The sequence below is a fragment of the Capsicum annuum genome, chromosome 3, assembly GCF_002878395.1.
Source record: "Capsicum annuum cultivar UCD-10X-F1 chromosome 3, UCD10Xv1.1, whole genome shotgun sequence".
Classification (NCBI taxonomy): domain Eukaryota; kingdom Viridiplantae; phylum Streptophyta; class Magnoliopsida; order Solanales; family Solanaceae; genus Capsicum; species Capsicum annuum.
Genome location: NC_061113.1, coordinates 78778108 through 78804483, shown reverse-complemented (window position 1 = coordinate 78804483; position 26376 = coordinate 78778108). Strand labels below are relative to the sequence as shown.

At 35.2% G+C, this 26376-nt stretch overlaps 1 protein-coding gene across 3 annotated transcripts in view; it reads left to right on the top strand.

Annotated features, from left to right (window-relative positions):
* Positions 1 to 9077, top strand: part of LOC107863755 (protein GET4) — a 49994-nt gene extending 40917 nt beyond the window's left edge. The window contains exons 9-12 of one of the 3 annotated variants that reach the window (XM_016709879.2): positions 2488 to 2616; positions 3047 to 3131; positions 3235 to 3312; positions 8784 to 9077. In XM_016709879.2, the coding sequence (XP_016565365.1) occupies positions 2488 to 2616; positions 3047 to 3131; positions 3235 to 3312; positions 8784 to 8801 (310 nt within the window). In that variant the 3' untranslated portion in view covers positions 8802 to 9077. The remainder of the gene's footprint in view (positions 1 to 2487; positions 2617 to 3046; positions 3132 to 3234; positions 3313 to 8783) is intronic. The other 2 variants (XR_007052946.1, XM_047408091.1) reach the window with 2 other exon arrangements.
* The last annotated feature ends 17299 nt before the right edge of the window (positions 9078 to 26376 follow it).

The window sequence follows — 26376 nt, the reverse complement described above, 5'->3', positions numbered from 1 at the left end:
GAGGGATTACCAAATTGGAACCTCACTTTTTCCAGCACTTTAGACTAAGGATCTTGGTCGATTGAAGTACACTTCGTGGGCATTGAGGTTCTTTAATCCAAATCAGGAATTGTCATTTCACAGAAAAAGTATGCATTTGATATGCTTGAGGAGATTGCGATTCAAATTGTAGGCCTATTGATTTTCCAATGGATTCAAATGGTAAGCTCCTACCAGGTCAGGGGGAGCCTTGTAGCGAACCTGGAAGATATATAAGGCTAGTAGGAAAGTTGAATTATCTAACAATGACTCGACCTGATATTACCTTCTCGATTAGTATTGTAAGTCAGTTCTTGAATTCTCCTTGTGTCGGTCACTGTAATGCAGTTATTCGCATTCTTTGATGCATAAAATATGCTCTGGGGAAAGGACTACTTTACAAAGACCGAGGACATGGGAAAATTGTTGGATATTCAGATGCAGATTGGGTAGGGTCACCCATAGAATATTGGTCTATGGTGGTGGCAACATGTGAACGCATATGGATCAAGCAACTGCTGAAGGAGTTGAAATTTGGAGATACTAAAGAAATGGAACTCGTTTGCGATAATGAAAACTTCGCATTGAATCGAATCTGGTGGTGTTTCATGAGACGACCAAACACTTTGAGATTGATCGTCATTTTTTGTCAGATAAAAATTACTCATAGGAGACATCGTCATAAGGTTCATGCAGTCAAGTGATTAGCTCGTAGATATATTCACCAAGTCCTTAGCCAGTCCTAAAATGAATTATTTATGTAACAAACTTTAAAATATAAATTGTATGCACCAGCTCATTTATATGTATCAAGCTTGAGGGGGAGTGTTGAAATCAGTTGAATATTCTATAGCATATGTAAATAAAATAGGTAGCTTGATTTACTCCTATTATAATTAGTATTAATTAGATATTGATTTGTATTGATTAGGTATTTAATTGTATTGATTTCCTTTCCTTTTAGGACAAGTAAACTTAGCTATTTAAACCTCAATAGCTTGAGAGAATAATTAAGGTGAGTTTTCTCTTATTTCTCTTCCAATTCACAGTTACAAACAGGTCCCTTTTCTCCAATTGGCATTGGTATATCGAACATTGATAAATGTAAAATCAGATATAGTAAAAGCAGTATGTAACAGCGCAGAATAGCAGTGAAAGAGTTGAAAGAAAATTAAAAACAATAAGAGAAGGATGAAGGAAGAGACACAAAGGGATGCGGGCTCGGAATAAGCATCATGTTTGAACCAGCAGAGCTTCTACATCTTCATTGAAGTTCAAACCTGGCAGTTCCTTTTCTTCCTTTTCATCTTTATATGTGTTGTAATTCTCCTTTAAACAAGGTTCTCTACTCCTTCGAACCAGATTCTCTTACTAAAAAAAATCGAGTATCACTTCACAGTTATCGCATTTGAGTTGCGATAAAAGTTACTGAAACTTCTTAGTTGTAGCGCATGTTTGTTGTTGTAGCCATAATGATGTTTCTGCTAAACAAACAGTTCAAAAGAAAAAAGAAATTAGTAGCAATGTCTAAGGTTTAGGTTTTTATCTCTATATTTCTCTCTATTACATGAAGGCCCAGAATGTATACTCTTTTGGAGATATTCTTGGTCTATTTGGTGTCCCAAAACGTGTCAATTCTAAATAAAAAATGATGAAGATTTTGTTACACAAATGTGACAGCATGTGTCCTGGTTGGATTCTGTTCAACAGCCCAAGGACTTAGAGCACAGTGCAGTTTGGTAGTGCCTTTGTTTTGGGTAAGAAATGTCAAGGGGTCAAATCCTGTCATCCCTTCGTATTGATGAGAAGGGGCTGGGGAAAGCTTCAACCCAATTCCTACGGTAATGAATATGCGCGCAATTGAAATTCCTGGGGAGTTATACATTTGTGTATTGCTAAGACCGTCTACTATTTCTTGAAGCTCAATCTCTCCTCCGGATGAACCATCTAGCCAAGAGAAACCATGAACCATAATAGAAGAGCTTGCCTCACCAATGAGTTAATAAACTCTAAAGGGGAAAGAACATGGCAAGGAAGTGGAGCACAATGGAGTCCGTGTCTGTGTAATAACAATCATCTCGTGGCCGTATTTGTGTGCAAAAGTCCCATTCAAATAGGTAGCGTTAAATTTGGTGTTTGTGCGGCATGGGCAGCTTCGACTTTAATTTGCTCCATGCTCGTAAGGGATGTAGTGAGAAACCTTTGGGTTGCCTGCTTTCACCTGCATGCTCTTTTCGTCTTAGAGGAACTATTAGCGCCGTTAAGCCTTACATTCTCCATGAACATCATTTGGGTTGAAACGACGTTCAAATCCACCTAGGTGTTGACTCTTTGTTATAAGATTGTATTTCTACACCATATTTGTTGCCAGATGGGACAAATAAAGGTACTGGTGACAAATTTGATCTTTTCCTTGTTTGTTTATCTTCTTGAGCCTACGTTTCTATTGTTATCTCCTTGCTTTGGCAGGTACTTGTCTTTGGGAAATCTAAGAGATGCTAACAAGCTCATGGATGAGGTGAAAATGGAAGTTGAATTGAAAAATCTTAACTTCCCTAGCTCAGAATTAACACAGTTTGTGAACTATCTCCTCCTGACGTAAGTTCCAGTCGTGCTTTGACATTTGGAAAAAGTAAAATTTCTTTGTTGCATCCTTTTTTACATGATTAAGCTGTCATTCACAGTTCAAAAACTCATTTTATCTTTTAGGCATAATATATAAACATGCCTTTAACTTAGTCTCAAATCACATCTATGACCTCCAACTTTGGGTATGCACAAGTAGGCACTTAAAATTTATATAAAGTTGAACAAGTAGGCACACACGTCCGATGTGGCATAATACACGTAGGACGCCCCGTAGAATAAGAATTGGCCACTTAGGATGCCACATGGACATATGTGTCTACTTGTTCAACTTTATGCAAGTTTAAGTGCCTACTTGTGCACACCTAATTTTGAAGGTCATAGATGTGATCTGAGGTCAAGTTAAAGGGCATGTTTATGTATTGTACGTTTTATTTTACAGGTTGCAGAGGGATGCTTTACCTCTGTTTAACATACTGAGACAAGCCTACAAGTCTAGTATAGATAGAGAATCTACGTTTAATGAAGTGAGTTTCTATATTTCCATGCATCAGAATAAGACTTCTATTTCAGATCAGACTCAGAGGGATGGTTTTCCTCCTAATGTTTACTAATGTTTCTGTGGTTTAGTTGCTAGATGAAATTGCAGAGAAGTTCTATGGCGTTCGACGTAGAAATCGTCTTGAGGGGATTGGAGATTTCTTCAAGGTAATGGTATTCTCACACTAGGAAATTTGTCCGCGCTTCGCGCAGTCATAAAAAATATTAATTTTTGATAATTTGAGAAAAACTTGTTGAGGGCCAAGATTTCGAAATTTTTTGCTAGACGATTTAGCCATAGTGCTTCTTTTGCCATTTAACTATTATGAAAGAATTAATATACGTTAATTTTTAAGCAAAAGAAAAAATCATTAATGAAAAATGTCTTTTTGATTCTACCATATCTAAATAACTTATAACTTGTAAAATAACATTAACCACAAAGCACTCATGTTTAATTTATACTTACGTACTTATAATGATTAGTATATATATGTTACAATTTCATCTTTAAGCACTTGAAATAAAAACTTCAAATATAACACCTGTAGCTTCATCTAGATGAAATGACTCCCATCTTGCTAACAAAAAAGTAAGACCATAATGGACACCGACTTTTACAACAACAACAACAAACCCAGTGTATTTCCACATAGTGAGGTCTGGGGAGGGTAAGATGTACGCAGTCCATACCTCTACCTCTAAAGAGTGGACACTGACTTTTAACAATCGAAAATTAATAGAAATATCTATAAGCAAATAACATTATTGAACTCATCAAAATTGTTAAGAAATCTATTAATTATTATACACTTTATACTAAAGAGAAAAAGAATCGAAAATAAAGTACTACAGATATTATTCTACAACTATTTAAGATGCGGAAACACTTCCAATAACAACTTAGACAAAATGAAATATGAAAAGTAGGTATTACACTAATGAAAGCTTAAAGAAATTCTTGCATCAACCACTATTTCCTTCTCCTTCACCATTTCAGTTATCCTGGTTGTTCGATTTCAATTCAGCGATTGTCAAATCTCTCAAATCTACAAAACAAAACCTCAAAACTCAACTTGCATAACCTGCATATCCTCAGAACCAATCAACGTTGACAAATTGATATGCTTTTAGTAGTTATTGACTAAGGAAACAAATTTGAGTTAACATTTAGAACACGAACAAAGCCCTACTTCTAAAGATAGATGGAAAAGGTTAGGAAGTCTCAGCTATTGAGGTGTCATAATGATAGGTTAGAGCAATAACAACAAAAGTAACGGGATATCCTGCAATAGTATATTCGGTTGTTTTGATGAAAGATAGGTCTCTACTTCTTCATGCGAAAGAAAGTCCTTGTTATCATCTAGGTTTGATAATTAATTACAGATGAATTTAGTCTAACATTTAGAGTAACGGTGAGATTGACGAGGATGTCTTGCACCGTATTGGGGCGGGATGGATGAAGTGGAAACTCGCGTCGGGGGTGCTGTGTGATAAGAAGGTGCCGCCCAAGCTTAAAGGCAAATTCTACTGGGTGGTAGTCCGTCCGGCCTTGTTGTATGGAGCGGAGTGTTGGCCAGTTAAGAACTCCCACATCCAAAAAATGAAGGTGGCAGAAATGCGGATGTTGCGCTGGATGTGTGGACTGACTAGAGGGGATAGAGTTCGGAATGAAACTATCCGGGAGAAGGTTGGTGTGACTTTAGTGGAGTGCAAGATGCGGGAAGCACGATTGAGATGGTTCGGACACGTGAAGAGGAGGGGCATGGATGCCTCGGTCCGTAGGTGTGAGAGGCTAGCGTTGGATGGTTTTAGGCGGGGTAGGGGTAGGCCGAAGAAGTACTGGGGTGAGGTGGTTAGGCGGGACATGGAACAGTTACACACCGAGGACATGACCCTAGATAGGAAGGTCTAGAGGACGCGAATTACGGCAGAGGATTAGGGCCAATTCGGGTCGCTAGTGTAGGGAATTACTTGGTGGGGGTTTTATTCTTGTCATGATTCCGTGTTCCGTGTTCCATGTTGTATTACGAATCTGTGTGCTTTCCCCTGCTTTCCTCTGCTTTATATTACTTATGGGTGCCGTATTTATGTTATGTAATCTGCTTCTGTGCTGCACTATGTGTTTGTGTGGTATCTCGTGCCTTGAGCCGGGGGTCTATCGGAAACAGCCTTTCTACTTCATCAGAGGTAGAGGTATGGACTGCGTACATCTTACCCCCCAGACCCCACTAGGTGGGAATACACTGGGTTTGTTGTTGTTGTTGTTGTTTGTACAAGAATATCTACAAGAGGTTCAAATACAAGTTGGATGATGTCCGGACTATTTTCAGATTATAGTTTCATTGTAAAAGAACTTCCACAATCCATTCGTAAAGCACTTATACTATGAAAACTTAGATATTTAGAAGACCAGATAGCTGAAGCAATTACCTGTCTGATTATTGTTAAAGCAGTGGTTCCACTGTAAAATGTATCAATTTTAGGATGGTGTTCCAACTTCTGATCTACATCTGCACATGACTTTAAGAAACAATCCTTCCATATGTTAAACCTTTGAAGCTTTTTATCAGAATCTAAATCCAAATCTGGATCACTGGAAGCCTCAGCAAGACTCTCCTGCCAATTGCAAAGCAATGATGATACTATCGATTCTCGAACCTTCTTTGCCACAAAATGAGCTCAAGGACCATGCCCATCAAATATACCACAGAATGTCATGTCTTCTTGACATCCGAATTTCTGCAATGGGACAAAGAATCCATTAGTCTATTGCAAACAACACCGATACTCTTACAAATAAACATACTATTGACTTAGTATTGATCACAAATAGGCTAGTAATGTAAATATACCTCCCAAACAATGAAGCAATCTTGATTTACTCCTTTTTCACCCCTCCTGGAGAATAAAGAAGCAAAATTCCTAGAACCATCAACATTTACAGTTCCTGAAGCTTTATATCAAGTCATTTTTCTTAGCTTCAACATCTCTACTATCATATTTCCCATTTCCATAGCTATTCATTCTTTTCTTCAAGGAAAAAGACCTTGATAATCCATTAAACATGGACGAAAAATGCCTCATTTCAAGATTCTTTAATTTAGCTTACTTAAATACCCCTGCAGAAGAAAGCCAAAAAAATCTTTATAGGCACAAACAACCCCTACAATATGCAATATCATATTTAGTAAAAAACTGAATATACACATAGAGACACCATACATGAATCAAGTAATTAGATATACATAGCTGAGGTAAAAAGGGATGTGATCTGAGTTCGAAAATTAAGACTCTATTTATAAAGTTCAGAAATATCCAAAAAAGATTAATCTGAAGAAGGATTAAAGAACCTTTTAACTATACAAGAAAATCAGAGAATATGCAAACTCCAACTTGGAATTCCATCAACAGAAAAATGTCAGAAGAATGAACAGATACCCATTAATCCATCAACTCTAGACAATTCCCACCATGGAATTTTTAACATAAAACGGACAACTTCTTTACAGCTAAAAAGTTTGTCCCTTTTTTACCCTTTCCTCAAATTACCCCACACAGTTAAATAACAAGAAAAACACCAAATACTTTTGAACAGAATTTACTATTCTTGAAGGTTCAAAACTTTACTACTTCATATCTCCCTTTTTTAATGACCGTGGTATCTGAGCCAGCTAATGCACACCTCCACCTTCATAGTAGAAGTTTAAGAAATAAGAAACAATTAGCAGGACATAAAACTCCACAATAAAAGTTCAAATAATAAGACTGAAATTGTTAAAAAGAGAATGAAACTCCGAAATTCAACATGGTAAAAAGAGTTATCTTAACTAAAACAATCAGGTGGTTCTGATAAGCATACAACCATCCATGTGTAGTAAATATTGTTTTACATCTAAGTTGGATTAATGCCCGTAAAATTAAATGGCGTATTATTATAAGACAGATATTTTTTCCTTCAATTGATTTTTTTTTTGGGAGGGGGAGGGGGGAGGGGGGTTAATGTCTCCCCGTAGCAATATTTTGGCTCCCTTTGTTCCATCTACTGTCCTCAGATTTAAGGAAAAGCATATCAAGATTCAATTTTAATAATTTTCCCTGTATATTCATTCCAATTTCTTACTAAATAATTCTTATGTGAGTGCCAAAATAGATGAAAACCATCAAATCAAAGAAAAATGAAGTGACAAATTCAATTAAAGAGATACAACAATTTGAAGTAGGCACAAACAAATATATGGTTTACTAAACAAAAGTAGGCATAATAATTTAATAGAAGAACTTATTGTTGACCCAAAAAATTTAATTTGGAAGAAAAAAAGGAGAAAGAAGGCACTATCAAGTACCGATAATAGTAGTTGATCTTTTACTCTATGGGTAAGATGCTTCTCTGCACTTTGAGATCGAATCTGCAAGAAAGTAAAGAGGAATGACCAAAAGTTTGAAATTTTAATAGCGACATGTAATGGAAAGGCAAATCAATATCGTTTTCCCATTTTAAAAAAATATTGTATTTGATAGATCATATGTGTTGAAATTTCGATGCTTACCGTGCTGAATTTTGAGTAGTTTGAGCATAAGATTAGGAATACATGAATGAAAAGAGAAGAAAACAGTTATTTCATGTAAAAGAGAGATGAGATAAGAGAGAGAATGATTTGAATTACTTGCCCTGATGAATGAAAGAATAAGAAACCATTCCAGAAAAACTGATGGATTTCAACTATGAAGATGAAACCATAGGTTTTTAGTTTTCTCTTATTTAGCTGTGTCATTAATTATCATTAGTAACCAATTATTAATTAATGAGATGAGATAAATAGAAGGGAAAAAGGAAAAAAAAAAATTAAAAATTGGAGAAAAAAGATAAATTGTATTCCTGATCAGTTAAGCATGCCACATGAACAAGGTTGTGTTCCTTCTTTATATTAATATATAGATTAGACAGTTAGGAGAAATAGTAAGAGTACATCTGAAAAAAAAGTAACGGAGAAGGGTTAGCTATCTTTACTCCCTTTTACTTTTATTTGCGGAACATAATCCCCCAGCTACACACGACTTTCCTGAAACTATCTAGTACAGGGTTAGCTATCTTTACTCCCTTTTACTTTTATTTGCGGAACATAATCCCCCAGCTACACACGACTTTCCTGAAACTATCTAGTACTGTGAATCGGTTAGTTTCTCGATATAAATCAACGAGAAGTGCAATTAACTTGCTCAAAACTAGTAAATGTGATCAAAATCCATTTCACCTCCATACCATAAACACTATGACAAAGTGTTCTTCCCCTTTTCAACGTGATTGGCTTCGTCATTTTAATATGAGTTCTCTAAATGAATTAAGAATTGAGGGTTGCTTATTTTGAAGCGTAAGGTCATCATATAAATGGAATTGGAGGCTATAGTCTTGCCAAAGTGAAGCACATTTTCTATTAGTTTGGTGGAAAGCAAGCAGTGCATGTTTTAGTCCATATATTTTGAGGCATTTGTTTTGCAACAAAAACAAGTGTGACTAGTTCGATGGGGAAATAGTGTTCGTGTATATAGGAACTTTTAACCTTTTCCATTGAATTGCAGTTCTTTTAGTGTATGAGAGATAAATCTGACTTTCTGAAATAGCACTTTTAATGTTGCAGATGATGGGAGGCGAATAATGTGAAGTGATGAACTCCGTTTAAAGTTGTGCATTCTCCCGTACGTTTATAAGGGTAGACATTAACCTCAATTATGGATATTCTTGTGCTTTTATTAGCAAAACATCAATGGAGCAATTTTTTTTTTTCAAATCTAAATTTTGTTACCCATGCGTTATTGTGTTGTGATTAAAATATCATGGATTCATTATTGTACTGTGATTAAAATATCACATAATTCTTGTAGATGATTTATTTTAATCTTATATATCAGCTTTTCAAATGTTGATATTGGCAGTACTACCTTTGTGATTATAGCTTGTCTCTTGGGACTTTTGAGTTCTTAAGCTCAGCAAAATACATTCTTGACTACTGGTCTTGTCATCGAGAACAAATTGCTCGTCCGACTTATTTGTAACAACTAAGCGGCGAAACGCTTTCATTTGAATGATAACAAAAATTGATTGTCTAGTAGAATAATATAATATGATAATATTTCCACAAACATACAAATAACTTTCTTGAGATTAAACTTCATATAAATCAAGTCATTTATCTGCATTTTCATGTTCAATAAAACCTTGATAATATTGGTTAGCATCAATATCTGATTCAGGCTGATGTCTCCACAAGTAAAACTTGGGGTTCTTTCTTAAATGAACTCTTCAAGTATACTTTTTAATTAAATAAAGAGTAAATGCTCTGTTTTCATGTTGAACTATATATGGAATTGCTGAGACATACTCGAACTTTAGAAGGGTTTTATTATCCTCTGAACTAATTAAAATCATATCTTTGGTAACCTTAGTGCCTATGTGGCACATCAGTGAATCAACAAACTGAAGGTCCACGTAGGCACTAAGGTTGCCAAAAATACAGTTTTAGTTGTGTGTCTCAACAATTTCGTGTATAGTTTAGGGTGGAAATAGAACATTTTCTCTTAAATAAATTACAAGTTTTTTTTTAGGGAAATGACCCACTTTTGAAAACTTAAATTTATTTGTGATTTAAATTTATTTACAAGTTTTAAAAGTTACAAATTAGTCCACAAATCACCAACTTACAGAATTTAAACAAATTTCTTCTCACCAAATTTTTTTTAAACATTTTATAAATTAGTCCAAAATGTGATTTGCGATGGACGGATCTATTATTGATCTGATTGCTATATGGACAGATGATTATCGATCCGATCGAGATGTGGACAAATCGATTATCAATCGGCCAGCTCGATTATTGATCCGGCGGATATATGAGAAGATCGATTAGATATATATACACAAATCTTTTTCTCTTAAAAATATGGACTAAAATTAAAGGAGAGTTGAAAACTTACAAATTTGGGAGGAAACATGACATTTAGGAATAAAACACTAGCTTCAAAAAGGAGAACATTGAAGAAAAAATGAGTTTTTAGTAAGAATGGAGGAGGAAAAAGTTTGAGAGAGGGAAAAAAGTAATTTGAAATTAAAAAAATAAGTTAGGGTTTTATTTAAGTATATTTGTAAATAGCTCTCATAATTTTTAATATGTTGTTATAGTTCAATTCTTTCTTAAAGTTATTTTTTTAGTTTGTTTTAAAATGAGAAAGTAAAAGTCATTTTGTTAATTGCAAATTAGAAGAGGCCTATTAGTCAAATTTTCTCTGCAAATTATCTTAGGATATTAATAGCCAGATATATAAGGTCACTAACTGTATTAAGTATAACTATTCTCATAGTTGTTTTGAGTTTCTACTTGTTTTCGATGTTTTCACCCTTTCTTGTAGCTTTTGCATGTCATTTGACTTGTGGAGTTGGGTGACACGATTTCCTAGGTGATTATACTGGAAATGTCATCGGATGACCCCTATAGTAGGTGACTTTATATTTTTGTCTCATATAAGAAAATTTTTAATTACTAACCTTCCTTCCATTTTATGTATGAGACAAGTACATTTTTTCCCCTTTACACCTTAATTTCTTTTTTACATTTTCTATGCTTATTTGTCTTTCAATTTCTATTTTTTCTTTCTTTTTATTTAATTCATTTGTCTCAACCTTTAGTTTTCTTTTATTTTTTTCTCAAACATTAATTATGTTTTATTTCTTTTTTTTCCTTTTTAATTCAGTTAACTCGGCCTTTATTTTTCTTTTATCTTTTGTTTTATCATTTCTCATTTTTTTCAGTTTTCTCACACTTTATTTTTATTTTTTCTCATTTTATTTTTATTTTTTTATTCTTCTCTTTTTTTTTTCTTCTACTTTTTGTGTTTTTCTCAAATTCTATTATATTTTGCTAATGAACAGAAAGTTGGATAATCTGCAAAGAGGATCTTCTTTCTTTAACATCAAAATAAATTTAAAGGTGTGACTTGTTGTTTGCAAGTTCTTTGGGATAAGTTTTGTCTCTGAGGCAAGAGTTATAGAACATTTCATAAATGAAGACACAATGTGGTGGTTTCAAGTCTTACCTATGGGGTGTAACTTGTTATTTGAAAGTCCTTGAGCTAAGTCTTGCCTCTAAAACACGATTTCTAGAATATCCCATAAATTTTAACACAATGTGATTGTGTCAACTCTTGTCCATGGGGTGTAACTTGTTGTTTGAAAGTCTCTATGCTAATTCTTGCCTCTAATGTAAGAGTTATAGACCATCTCATAAATCAAGACACAATGTAGTGTGGTTAAATCTTGTCCACAGGGTGTAATTTATTGTTTAAAAGTTCTTGGGGTAAGTCTTGTATTTCTTGCCTTTAAGGCAAGAGTAGTAGAGCATCTCATAAATCAAGGCACAATGTGGTGGTTTCAACTCTTGTTCATATGACCTAATTTGTTGTTTGAAAGTCCTTGATTTATAGAATATCTCATGAACCAAGACACAATGTGGTAGTGTCAACTCTTGCCCATGAGGAGTAACTTGTTGTTTAAAAGTCATTGGGTTAGGTCTTGCCTCTAAGACAATAGTTATAGAGCATGTCAAAAATCAGAACACAATGTGGTGATGTCAGTTCTTATCTATGGGCGTAACTTATTGTTTGAAAGTCCTTGGTCTAAGTTCTGCTTCTAAGGCAAGAATTATAGAACATCTGATAAATCAGTACACAATATGACAGTGTCAACTCTTACCCATGGGGCATAACTTGCTTTTTGATGGTCCTTGTGCTAAATCTTACAGAATCTCTTAAATAAAAAAATAATATGGTAATATCAATTCTTGTCCATAGGGTGTAAGTTATTTTATGAAAGTCCTTGGTGTAAGTCTCGCAATATAGTTTATAGAACATTTCATAAATTAAATCACAATGTGGTAGTGTTAACTCTTGTCCATGAGTCATAACTTGTTATTTGAAAGTCTTGGGTTAAGTCCAAGTCCTGCCTCTAAAGCAAGATTTACAGAATATCTCATAAATCAAGACACAATGTGATAGTGTCAACTCTTTTTCATGGAGCGTAACTTGTTTTTGGATGGAATTGAAGAAGAAAAGAAAAAAACAGAAAAATAGTAAGGATTGAGGAAAAATAAAAAATGATGATTATTTTTTTTTTTAAAAAAATAAAAATCAAAGAAAAAAAGAGGAAAAAAAGAAAAAAAAAATAGAAGTTAAGAGAAGAAAAGGAAAGAAAGAATAGGAAAAAAAATGTTGAGAAAAAAAGATCAAAAGAAATAATAAATAAAGGCCGAGAAAAAATTTAAAAAGAGAATAAAAAATAGAAGTTGAGAGGAGAAAAGAAAACAATGTAAAGGTCGAGAATTTTTTTTTTAAAAAAGAGAAAAAATAAAAATTAAAAAAAAAATAGAAGTTGAAAGATAATAATCATGGGGAGTTGTTTAAATTTGTTTGAGATATAAATGGACAAATAGGTAAAAGTCCTACCCTTAAAAAAAGAAGAAAGATTAATTTTGTAGGACTTTTTTTATGAAGATAAAAAAACAAAGTCACCCACTATGGGGGTCATTTATGCAGTTTACCGTTGATCATATGAGTTTCAAATAAATTTTAAGTATGAAGTTTGAGGTTTGAACTAAGTCAACATTTAGGTTAATGAGATCATATTCGAGTTTTGACATCTCTTAGGTCTAAAAGGTGATTTATGATGGTTTGTACGAATCCTAAGGCATCTAGGAGTAATTTGAGTCAATGGTTGAATCCCATTATTTTGGAAAAGTCAAGTTTGACTATGATTAACTTTGATCAAGACGATTATTTAAATCCGTTTTAAATGTATTTGGGATGTTCCATACCTTGACAATTTTTTTAAAAAATAGAGTTGCCGCCTAGTTCTATTTAGAAATTAGTCTCTAAAAGAATTTTTTTCACTTAAAAATTAAAGAAAAGGTAAGGGTTCTGCTGATTTTCCCGAAGATGGTTTAAGCACTTAGGAAAATCTACAAATATGATTATTGATGAATTTAAAACAAATTTTCATAAAAGAATATATCATTTTGGTAATGGGCACCTAAGAGTGGCTTAAAACACATATTTAGCTCCTTGATTATTAACTTATTTCATGGATAAAGAAAATTATTACAAAACTTGCTTATATAACTCAAAAATTATTATTGGTTCAACTTCGGATGAATGCTCCTTTTAAAACTTGAAAAAAGACGAGTGAAAATTCTGAATTATTTATCCATATGACATACAAGATTAAAATTGTTAGGCCTCCTTTCCTTTTGCAACGTGATTTAAATTTTTAAAGAGAGATTTGACTTTCGATAATAATAATTGAAGTTGTAAAACATAAGGTTCACCTTGTGAAATCATTGAAACTAAAACAAACTTTATCAAAGGAGGCCTTTCGTTTTTTTAAAAAATCTTAACTAGATTTAACCTATTATTTGACAATGCAAAATTTAACAAAATATAATTTGGCAACTCTTGAATTTAAAGAAATTCATACTTAATAAATGATCGTTTTTGACTTAAATAATTTTCAAATTAGTAAATATACTTAAAAGTAATATGTAATTAACGGGTTCAAGTCTTGAAAACAGCCTCTGGCACAAATACAAAGTAAGATTGCATACAATAGATCCTTGTGGTCGGATATTTCTCTGGACCTGGTGCATTGGCTGATTTTTTATTTTATTTTCAAGATAGAATTAGCATTTAAACATTATATATAATATGTACATAGTATACATTAAGATATTTTGCCAAATGAAATGACAAAATAACTCCAAAAATTGTTTAGAATTTTTTTTTCTCTGTAAACAAGCATTTCAAATTCAGGTAGTTCCTCGTGTTTGTGAAGAAGGATTACACTTGAGCAAATTTAAAATACTATTTTATAACTTAGACTTCATAGTTTGATTTTGGGAGATTGAGTGTTCTGTTTTGGACAATTTCAAAAGGATTTTGCTATCCTCTCACCTTGAGATTCTAACCCTCTAGTTATCAATTTTGTACCATTTCATCATTTAATTAGTGATTTAATTTGTTTTTGAGATTGAGGGTTTCGGAGTTTTTGTCCTAGGCTTGAAAATTATAAAATTCGTAGGTCGGGGATCAATTAATGATCCCTTTTAGCTGATTTTTGATGCATAAGATTGTTACCTAATTAGTAAATCAATCCTGAAATAAAATTTTAGATTTGACTTTGGAGGCTCGGGGTTGACTCTTTTAATCAATTTTTAAATTAAACTTTTAAATGACAATATGGATGTCTATGGACTAGTATATAGAGGCGTATCTATAGATGTTTGAAACACAAATATGTCCCTAAAGATGATGCATTAAGAGAATCTTATAGATGTTCGATGTACCTTTATTCTTCGATCCTTGGCAGTAGTATTAGCCTATGGCTCATTATGCTAAGGAAAGATGGATTGGGTTAGTGCTAGATGGATTGCTATTTTCCCTTTAGCTAATCATTTTCTTAGATTTTACCTATTATCTATCTACTGGTGCCATAATATAGGTAGAAGTCTTATATTTTCTATTTTGATTGATTTATGACATCAGTGCAAGAAACATAGTAGATAAGTTGAATAGCTTTTATATGACCACTTGATTAGCTTAACAATTATTATTTATGATTCTAAATTATAACACCTCGGGTCTCGGGGCATGTTTATGTCATCCTTATGCATGATAGATCTTAGAAATCAATGAATTTTAGATCGATTAGAAAGCAATCAGAATGAGTTGCTTGACTTAGATGAATATTCTGGGCAAGTTTTAGGCCAAGATGCCGCTCTAAAAACACGTTGACAGGCCAACATGACATATATGCACCAAACTTTAAAAATTTAAAAATGGAACCTCCCAACGTTATAGGGTCTATGGTGCACCACCGTGCCAATACTATGAACAGTTCAATGCATTGGAGGATGTCCTACTGGGAAATTTTTCCCACTTCATTTCATTAAGGATGTTTCTATCCTGCTTTTTTATATACACCCATCATACGACTTAAGGCCTCTTCTACTCGAATATCACTTGGTAAAATCATCGCACAAGCTCCCCTTATGTCATGATTTGAGCCTAGGCCCTAAACGTAACAGACATCCAACATCATTACTAGCTTGAGAAACCATTTAGCTAACATCACGAGCATCCATCCATAAGCATGAAAGAAATATTTTTAATAGTAAGTAATAGACTGAAGAAAAATTCATTTGTTTTATAAACTGATAAAGTCTTAAACCATAATTATAGGAATTTCAAAACATAAGGTAAAATTGAGCATAGTTGAATTTGACGTTTACTACTGTCTATGAAACCTCTAAACACATGAATCAATATCATTAGGGACAAGATACTGACATACCTCAAAACTTAGAAATAGTACAATAGATATAAATAATGTCTTTGAGAGCATTGGAGGGCTCACCAACAATTGGTATGAATGGACCTAGTACTACACAAAATCATGAATGTAAACCTGAATCATGAAATAATACAACATCCAAGACGTTCAATACATGGAATGCATTGGCATGCCAAACCACATAAGGAAAATAGAAAATCACAAAAGTACAGATGTAATAGGTAAAATCTAAGAAAATGATTAGCTAAAGGGAAAATAGCAAAATCAAAAGTAATAAAAGGCAACATAAAGTGAGTTAATCTTTTTTGTTATTTGTTAAAGCAAGTAGTGAACTGACATAAATGAAATACCCCAGACTTTGGCCTTTGCAATTCCCTGAGTTTAGGCTCTCTGCCCTTCTTACAACTCACCTCACGAGTCGTATGGTGTGGTTACAAGTCTAGGGACCCTAGTCGTAACTAAACTAGTATGTTATTGGACAAGTTTTTTCCTGATTATGAGAGAATCCTCATGAGTCGTATGATCATGTAATAAGGGGTAAGGGTCCAATTGTATATTGTCCAGTGTCCAAGCCCTTAGTTATTTATGTTAGTCAAGACTAGACTATACGAGTCGTATGGTCTAGTACAAGTGGGGATAGGGAGTCGTAAGTTGGATAGTGTGAGGTGTCTAATTTTTTGTCTTGGTGATGACTAAATGGTAAGATTCATATATTGTGTTGACGACTCAATGGCTTGACTTGTAGCCACCTGCGGACTTTTTATAGCTTTTAAGCTAAGGATATTCTGGAAATTTCCCACCCTAAGCCCTTAAGACCCCACATTTTATAACACCTTTTGGACATCCATTATATACTTTTACAAGATCAAACACTCTCTAAACTCTCTCTAAAACTTCTCAAGAAAGATTGGACTAGGGTTTTTTCGAAGTTGTCATCTAAGGGCTTAAAGATCAAATTCTCTTGGTGAATGTTCGTAACTCAGACATGTAACTCTTTCCTTATTGTTAGTTTACTAAAACCATATGTTTTAAACATTGTTCATGAGTCATTAATGGTGGTTTTGAAAACCATGGTTGAGGGTTTGAATGCATAATGTTGAGTATTATTTTCTCATGATTTAAATTATGGTTATACATGATTTGATAATGGTTTTGCACATGTGGGTGCATGGGAATTATGGTTTAACAAACGGGTTATGTTTAATCCTAAATTTATTGTTTTTGTCATTGATAATGGTATGCCCTCAACTTGTTTATGAAAATATCAATGAGAATAATGTTATCACATGTTGAATTGTGTTTTGAATTAATGCATTGGCCTACAAATGTTAATGATTGGTAAATAGTTTATGAAGGCATTGGCCTACTGTCGAGGGCATATCCCAAAACTTTATTGATTTTGGTTTTGTAGAGGCTTTATTGGATTACTATAGACTTGGGTGGTTTGGTTGGTTGTTTGGTAATAGGCGGTTGTCCGATTGTCGGTGGTTGTTATAGACTTATCATGAATTATTCTTAGTTTTATTCTACGCTATCTTGTTATATGTTTAAAATTTATCTGACACTTATGGTTGTTGTTCTGGTTAGGCTAGATGAAGGGGTGATCTTCGGTCCACGTGGGACTTGGATATCCATCATGGCCAGGACCTAGTTTGGGTCATAATAAAGTTTGTATAAGAGACTAGGTTTATAGTCAATTTGGTATCCACAAAGCCATCTCAAGTAGAGTCTCTTTTATGGGTATGTAGTGCGCCACACTTATAAGAGAGAAGCTATAAGATATTTAGGAATATTTCCCTTTCTTGTAGTCTTAATTTCAGGATATAAAGTCTAAGGTCTTGGATCCTTTTGATTTCCTTTTTTTCGTCTTTCAGATTATGTATCAGAGAAGATCTGATATCCGTAGAACTTCTTCTGTCCCATCTGAGGACAATGTGGATGGAGCTCGTCCAACTTCTAGAGTCTAGACCTAATTGAGGGTCGCTGTATCTAACTATCCTCGTGGAGTCCCACCTATCGTTACTGATCTTACTCTTGAGGGTGACACTCATACTCAGTCGCCTCAAGAGAAAGTTAGTAACGCAGAGTTCTATTGCTTCATTAATCTATTGACTCAGTTGGTAAAGTCTCAGTCATAATAATAGGATTCTGTTGGTGCTACTATGGGTTCATTTGAGGCCACTAGAATTGTCCAATTTATGAGGTTGTATCCTCTATCATTTACTGGTACAACATTTGAGAAGGATCCCCAAAGTTCCATTGATAACATGAAGAAGATCTTTCAGGTTATGCATGCTCCATAGGTTGAAGATATAGAGTTTGCTGCCTGCCAACTAAAAGATGTGGTGTACCAGTGGTACAAAAAGTGGGAATAGTCGAGAGGTGAAGAAGTTGGTTATGCCTTGTTGGATGATTTCTGTAGCACATTTCTAGATCGCTTCTTTCCTCAGAAGTTAAGGGAGGCAAAAGTAGAGGAATTTGTTAACTTGAAGCAAGGAAGAATGACATATAAGGAGTATGCCTTGAAATTTCATTAGTTATCTCAGTACGCTCTAGAGCTGGTATCTAGCATGAGGGCCTGGATGAGAAAGTTCGCTTTCAAATTATCCCGTGAGTTAATTCTTGGGAGTAAGGCTGCCTTGTTAAACAAGTATATGGGCATCTTCAGATTGGTCGTGTATATGCAATAGGTCGAATATGAGAAAAGGAAGCAAGCTGAGATTGGTGAGAGAAAGATTAAGAAATTTCAATTTTTAGATTAGGGTAAAGGCTAACAATAGAGTGAAAAATGGCCTAAGAAGAAGAGCTAGGAGAGTCTTAACTCCTACTGAACAACTAGTGCTCCTTACCCAAAGCTGTCTTATGATCGATATTCTTAAGGTGGTAATGCTTCTAGGGAATAGGGTGCCTAATCTTAGGCCAGTGGGGTCCAGTCAACACCATTCTACCCTCTTTACATATTTTATGGTCAGTACCACTATGGTTAGTGCGAGAAGGGGAGGAGCTGATGTCTTATGTATTGTCAGATTGAACATATACAACGGAATTATCCCTCTAGATTTGCTTTTGGGTAAACAAGGTTCCTATTGCTTCTTTATCAGCTTCTGTACTAAATGGTGCCATTTCTAGCTCCGACACTGGTCAAAATCATCTTTATGCTCTTACTTACTTTTTAGGAGTTTGAGGCATCTCCGGATGTCGTTACTGGTATATTGAAACTCTTTTTCCATGATATGTACTGTTTACTTAATTTGGGGTCTACTCTCTCTCATGTGATCCTATTTGTGGCTGTGCATTTTAGTTTGGATCCTGAGTATTTATCAGACCCTTTTTTCATTTCTACCTTGATAGGATACTTTATGGTTGTCAGAAGAGTCTATAGGGTCTGTGTGGTATCTGCCCCTATAGAGTTAATAGAGTTAGACATGGTTGACTTTGATGTCATTTTTGGAATGGACTGGTTGAACTCATGCTATGCTTTTTTAGATTTTTGGACCCATAAGGTCATGTATAAATTCCCTAATGATCTAATTTTTGAATGTGAGGGAAGTTCCCTAGTGCCTAAGGGAAGGTTCATATCATATCTTAGAGCCTAACAGTTAATTTCCAAAGATTGTCTCTATCATTTGGTTCGGGTTAAAGAATCTAGCTTGGAGGGTCCTTCTTTATATTCTGTTCTAGTGGTAAATGAGTTTCCTAAAGTCTTCCCTACTGATCTACCTGTTGCCCCTCCCAATATGGAGATTGATTTTGGTATTGATCTTGTTCCGTACACTTATACTATTTCTATTCCACCATATAGAATGGCTTCACCTAAGTTGAAAAAACTCAAGAAGCAATTGAAAGACCTCCTAGACAAGGGTTTTATCTATCAAAGTGTGTCCCTGTGGGGTGTACCTGTCTTGTTTGTATGTAAGAAGGATGGTTCCCTTTGTATGTGCATTGATTACAGACAGTTAAACAAGGTAATGATAAAGAATAAGTATCCACTTATGAGAATTGATGATCTCTTTGATCAGCTCCAGGGAGGTGGATATCCCTAAGATAGATTTTCGTACCCGGTATGGGTATTTTGATTTCTTGGTGATGTCGTTTGTCTTAACCAATGCTCCTGCAATATTTATGGACTCGGTGAATAGGGTCTTCCGCCAGTTTTTAGATTTATTCATGATTGTCTTCATCGATGATATATTTATATACTCTAAGAGTAAGGTGGATCATGCCGATCACCTCTGCCTTATTTTACAGACCTTGAAAGATCAATAGTTGTATGCAAAGTTCTCTAAATGTGAGTTCTGGTTGAATGCAGTAATTTATATGGGTTATGTTGTGTCTAGTAAGGGGATCATGATGGATCCTCAGAAGGTTGCTGTGGTTAAGAAGTAGCCTAGACCCAAGACTCCAATCGATATTTGGAGCTTCTTAGGTTTAGCCGATTATTATTGGAGGTTCGTGGAAAGTTTTTATTCCATTGCTACTCCATTAACAAAGGGACTCAAAAGAAGGTGGAGTTCTTGTGGTCTAATGCTTGCGAGGGTAGTTTTGAGAAGCTAAAAGATAAATTGACTTCATCTTTGGTCTTGACTCTACCTGAGGGTACTGAAGGTTTTATCATTTATTGTGATGCATCCTGGGTTAGTTTGGGTTGTGTGTTAATGTAGCATGGCAAGGTGGTTGCTTATGCCTCTAGACGTTCATGAGAAGAATTATGTAACTCATAATTTAGAGCTTTTAGCTATGATGTTCAAATTGAAAATCTAGAGTCACTATCTGTGTGGGGTGCATATTGATATCTTTTCTGACCATAAGAGTCTGTAGTACATGTTTACTCAGAAAGAGCTTAATCTTAAGAAAAAAAAGTGGCTTGAGTCACTGAAGAACTATGATATGAGTCTCCACTACCATCAAGGTAAAGGTAACGTGGTTGCTGATGCTCTTAGCAGGTTGTCAATAGGTAGTTTATCTCATGTGGATAAGGATAAATGGGAATTGGTGAAGGATATTCACCATTTGGCTAGCCTTGGAGTTCGTCTCTTGGACTCTGAGGATGGTGGTATGTTTGTGCAACATGTATTGCAATCATCTGTTGGTTTTGAAATAAAAGAGAAATATGTATTAGACCCCCTCTTAATGAAAATCAAGGATGATGTGGGTAAGCAGAAGGTGATGGCATTCGAGATCGACTATGATAGTATCTTGAGGTACCATGAGAGGTTGTGTATTCCCGACATGGATGGATTGCAGGGAAGAATCTTGGATAAGGCCCATGAATTATAGTATATGGTTAATCCCAGTTCAACAAAGATGTATCATGATCTCAAGGATATGTATTAGTTGAATAATATAAAGTGGGTTGTCAAAAACTTTATGGTAAGTGTATAGTATGCCAGCAAGTGAAGGTAGAGCACATAAGGCCTGATGGTGTACTCCAAGAAATTTAATTGCTGGTGTGGAAGTGGAAGATAATTAATAAATATTTCATTACTGGCCTTCCACGGTCACAGAATTAGTGTGACTCCATTTGGGTCATCATGGATAGGATGACTAAGTTTGCTCACTTCTTGCTAGCGAGGACTATGCAAAGTTGTTCCTTTAGGAGGTCGTAAATTTGCATGGTGTTCAGTTCTCATTGTAATTCTGGCACTCTTTTCAGCGTGGCTTGGGAACTAAAGCAAGCCTTAGAGGTGGATAGGCAAGCAAAAAGAACCATTCAAACTTTGTAAGATATGTTGTGAGCTTGCGTATTTGATTTTGGTAGTAGTTGGTACAACCACTTTTCTCTCATTGAATTTGCCTATAATAATAGTCACAATTCTAGCATTGGTATGACCCTGTTTGAGGCATTGTATGGTAAGAGGTGTCGATCTCCATTGCGTGGTTTGAGGTTGGTGAAGTGGAGATATTTGGGCCATATTTGGTTTACCAAGCTATCGAGAAGGTGAAGGTGATTCGAGATAGGCTAAAGACCACCCAAAGCCGCCAAAAGTTCTATGCGGAAGTAAAATAAAGGGACTTAGGGTTTAAGGTTAGAGATTAGGTGTTCTTGAAGGTGTCTCCCATGGAGGAAGTAATACGGTTTGGAAAGAAGGGGAAGCTCAGTCCCCAGTATGTTGGCCCGTATATGTTTTTTAGAAGGGTTGGTAGTGTTGCATATGAATTGGATTTGCCCTCTAGTATGAGTTCCATTCATTCGGTATTCCATGTGTACATGCTATAAAAATGCATGGGTTATCCTTTATTGGTTGTTCCCTTGGAGAACATTGGTAGTTTAGATTCTTTATCCTATGAGGAGGTCCTGGTAAGGATATTAGATTGGTACGTTTGTCAGTTGCGGATGAAAGATGTGGCTTCGATAAAGGTCCTGTGACAGAACCAAAAGTTCAAGGAAGCTACTTGGGAAGCCGAGAAGGATATGAAGTCCAAGTATCAGTTCCTATTTCCCGTTACATAAATTTGTGCTTGAGGTATATGTGTATTCTTAATATCTTTGTTTTCTGACTTGGTTAAAAGAAAAATTGGTTTCCTTGGCATCTTTTTTTTTCCTAACTTAGTTAAAGGTAAGAGTAGCAATTTTTGGGGTTTTAATCATGCTAGTTAATGCCTTATCCCATTATTCGAGGATGAATGATCTTAAGGGGGGAGACTGAAACACCATGGACTTTGGCCTTTAAGAATTCCCTAAGCTCTAGTCTTTCTTCCCTTCTTACCACTCACCCCACGAGTTATATGGTGTGGTTATGGGTCAAGGGACCCAAATCATAACTGAAATAGTGTGTTATTGGCCAAGTTCTGTCTTGGTTATAAGAGACTCCTTATGAGTTGTATGATCATATAACGAGTGGTAAGGGTCCAGTCGTATGTTGTCCAGCGTCTAAGCCCTTGGTGATCTGTGTTGGTCATGACTAGACTATATGAGTTGTATGGTTTAGTGGGGAGTGGGTCTAGGGAGTCGTATATTGGACAGTGTGTGGTGTCCTATTTTCTATCTTGTAGGCGACTCAATGGTAAGTGTTGTATGTTGTGTTGATGACTTAATGGCTTGACTCATAGCCACCTAGGACTTTTTACAGGTTTTAAGCTGAGGGTATTTTGGACATTTCCCATCCCAAGCCCTTAAGACCCCACATTTTATAACACCTTTTGGTTATTCATTACACACTTTTACAAGACTAATACTCTCTAAATTCTCTCTAAAACTTCTCAAGAAAGATTGGGATAAGGTTTCTTCAAAGTGGTCATCTAAGGGCTTAAAGATTAAATTCTCTCCATGAATCTTCGTAACTCAGGCATGTGACTCTTCCCTCATTGTTAGTTTACTAAAAACATATGTTTTAAGCATTGATCATGAGTCATTAATAGTGGTTTTGAAAACCATGTTTGAGGGTTTGAATGCATAATGTTGAGCATTGTTTTCTCATGGTGTAAATTTTATTATACATGTTTTGAAAATGGTTTTTCACATGTGGGTGCATGAGAATTGTGGTTTAACAAATAGATAATGTTTAACCTTAAACTTATGGTTTTTGTCTTTGATAATGATATGCTCTCAATTTGTTTGTGAAACTGTCAATGATAATGATCTTGTCACATGTTGAATATTGTTTTGAATTAAGTCATTGGCCTACAAATATTAATGATTGTAAATGGTTTATGAAGGCCTTGTTGGTCATAAGTGATTTGAATTACTAAATAGGTTCGAGTCCTTAAATATTAAATTGAATTGATGTCTTTGTTTAGACAATGGGTTAGAGTCTCAAGTTGAATAATAATGGTTATGGCATGTTTTATGCTTGCAAGTGGGGTTGGTATGATGATACCAATGGGATGCCTTTGCTAAGTAATTGGATTAATAGTTGTATATGTAAAATGAATGTTTTAATTGGGCTTTAAAACGGGATGTATAGACGAGCCATAAAATTAGAGTTCGAAGGACTAACACTGGAAACCATGCTAGCTAGGTGTCTAGATGACTGGGAGGTTTGAATCCCCTGAATGAATATATGAATGGGAGGTTCGAGTCCCCTGAATAAATATATGAATGGAAGGTTCGAGTCCCCATATTATATATATTGGTGCTTAAGTCACCTTGATTATGCCGAGAGGTTCAAGTCCCTCATAAAGACATATATAGATATGGTTATTCTTTGGTTCGTGTGGCTACACATACTTGGACCCTTACAGCTAGGGAAGAGCTGGTCCCATATAGCTAGTAGATGCCTTGTTATATGACAGTTATGCTGCACAACCCAGGTTAAGGTTTTCGAAATTCATGCTAAACCTTGTTCCCTACCTCAACACAATATATATATGTATATATGTGATTGCATATGGTTATTTGATTTGGTTTTGAATAATGACATTAGTTTATTTCTTTATCTCTGAGTTACATTCTAGTGCTCCAACTACTAGCCGTCTTCGAATGCTGTATTCCCACGCAATGCAGTCACCAAAACTTCTTATACTTTTCCTGCACAGTGATCAGGTGCTCGAGTTATTTGGTGAGTTGACATTAAAGTAATGAGCTTCCATACTTCAGAAGGCTTCATTTCATAGTCCTTATTTTCTATGTCTTGACATTGTTTTGGCGACTGTCAGGGGCTTGTCCCGATACTTTATTGATTACTTGGGTTGTTTGATTGGTTATTTGGTGATGGACGGTTGTCCGATTGACGGTGGTTGGTATAGACTTATCATGAAATATTATTAGTTTTATTCTACGCTATCTTGTTGTATGTTCAGAATTCATTTGACAATTGTGGTTGTTGTGATGGTTAGGCCAGATGAAGAAGGTGATCTCCGATTGATACAAGTATGATCATGATCATGACACTTTTTGAATTATTTTGTAGACTAGTCACTAAAGGGCCCTTTTGTCATTTTATCTATTATTGTAATGTAGTATAAATAGAACATTATAGGGTTTATTTCTTTAGTTGCTTAATGATATTGACAGAACACTCCTATTAGATAAAAGAGTCCCAAAACCAAAACTAGGGCCATATACAAGTGTGGAATCACTTATGTGTTGCATTGCTTGATACATTGGTGCTTGGGAGGTGGACGCCTCTCTTGTGTCAATTGTAAGAGATAGGTGATTGTAGTGTGTAGTGTTAAGGGTCCAAGAGTGTCATATGTTCTTGGGTTCTTAAGATTATAACCCCATTTGTCTATCTTTCTATCTTTATTTTATTATAACTGTTGGTAGTATTTTTATTGTGTAACCTTGTAATTGTTCTATTGTTGAAATCTTATTATGTTGTTCATCTTCTTTGTTTTGTTACATTAGTTTGGGTTGGCTGTTGTGGTGTCAAATACACCATTTTATCTTGTATTCTTGTTGTTGGTTGTGAATCCGAGAATGGTCACCAAAGGGGTCCTCGGTTCTTCAAACTTGTGGGCTGTTTTGGTGTATGTTTCATTTGGTATCTCTTGTATCATTTGGTATCAAAGCAAGGTTTGATTTTGTTCCAACAAAATCAATCTTGGGATTGTTATCTTGAAAAAAAAGTGAAAAAGAAGAAAAAAGAAAAAAGTTACTATTTACATTTTTAGGGTTTTTCAATATTTGAGACTTGATTTATTTGTGTTTCTAGTGTTAGATCCTTGTTCCCTAACACTATTAGAGTCTAGAAATTGAAAATCCCAACAAAAAAGAAGTGTCAAAATCGAAAATCCCCCCAAAAATACTAAACCCGTTTTTGACCCTAGGTCAAATTTTGAGTTTTTGATTTTGTGTTTTTCTTGTATTTTTAGTGTAAGATTTGAGTTCTATGACACTATAGGAGTATAGGATTCTAATCTGAGCTAAATTGGAGGTGATTTGAACTATCCACCATTGTTGAACTTGAGTTTGAAGAAACTTGAAGGTGGGATCTCATTGTGGGAGGTTGTTTTAAACTAACGTGTGTTTTGTTTTGTAGGATTTGTGTTGTATAGTTGTGTGTGATGTTTTGGACTGATTAGGTGTCTTTTTGGACCGTAACTTGACGGGTTATTTTCGGTACAACCACAATGGAACCCGAGGCTTCAAATGCTCAAACAATGGACAATAATGCCATCAATTTCATTTTGGCTCTCCTTGAAACTATGTCCCGAGATGTGGCTAGGTTTAATATGGGTCTTGAGAAATTAGATATAGATGTGGCATCAATGATTGGGAGATTAGAACGTGTGGAAAGCCAAAGGAGTCGACCTTCCACCCCTCAAAACAATTCCCCAACTAATACTCCCGAGACCTTGCACCAAATGCTTTATCCAACGATTGCCACAAATCCAACCAATCTTTATTCCTGAACCTGAGAACAAGATAGCCCAATCCATCCTCCACTCCATCAAGTACATCAAGATGGGCTTGGAACCCAAATACCACCACCAAACCTGAACCCCTTCATCCAAACTCCACTTGACCAAGGACCTTACTATCCAAATCTAATCCCGCCACTACAAACCCCACTTAACCCAAATAGACCCATCCATGTTGAGGGCTATGGTAGGGGAGGAAAACATAATGGTTATGGGCCGTATGATAATGTTTACTTGAGGAAAGAAAGAATGAGGGGTAGACATGGAGAGTTATACCAAGAGGTGAGAGATGTACACCCAAATAGAGATGTAGGTCTCAATTTCATCAAAGTGAGCCTTCCCATTTTCAAAGGTGGGAGTGATCCCGAAGCTACCTTGCATGGGAGTCATCTTTTGACAAAATCTTCCAACTTAATGATCTCACCGAAGAAAATAAAAGTTTCTATGCTATAGCTCACTTTGAAGGGTATGCTAATACATGGTGGGAGTATGTTAAACGGTTTGGGAATGAGATAATTGGGGGACAACTTCCTCCTTGG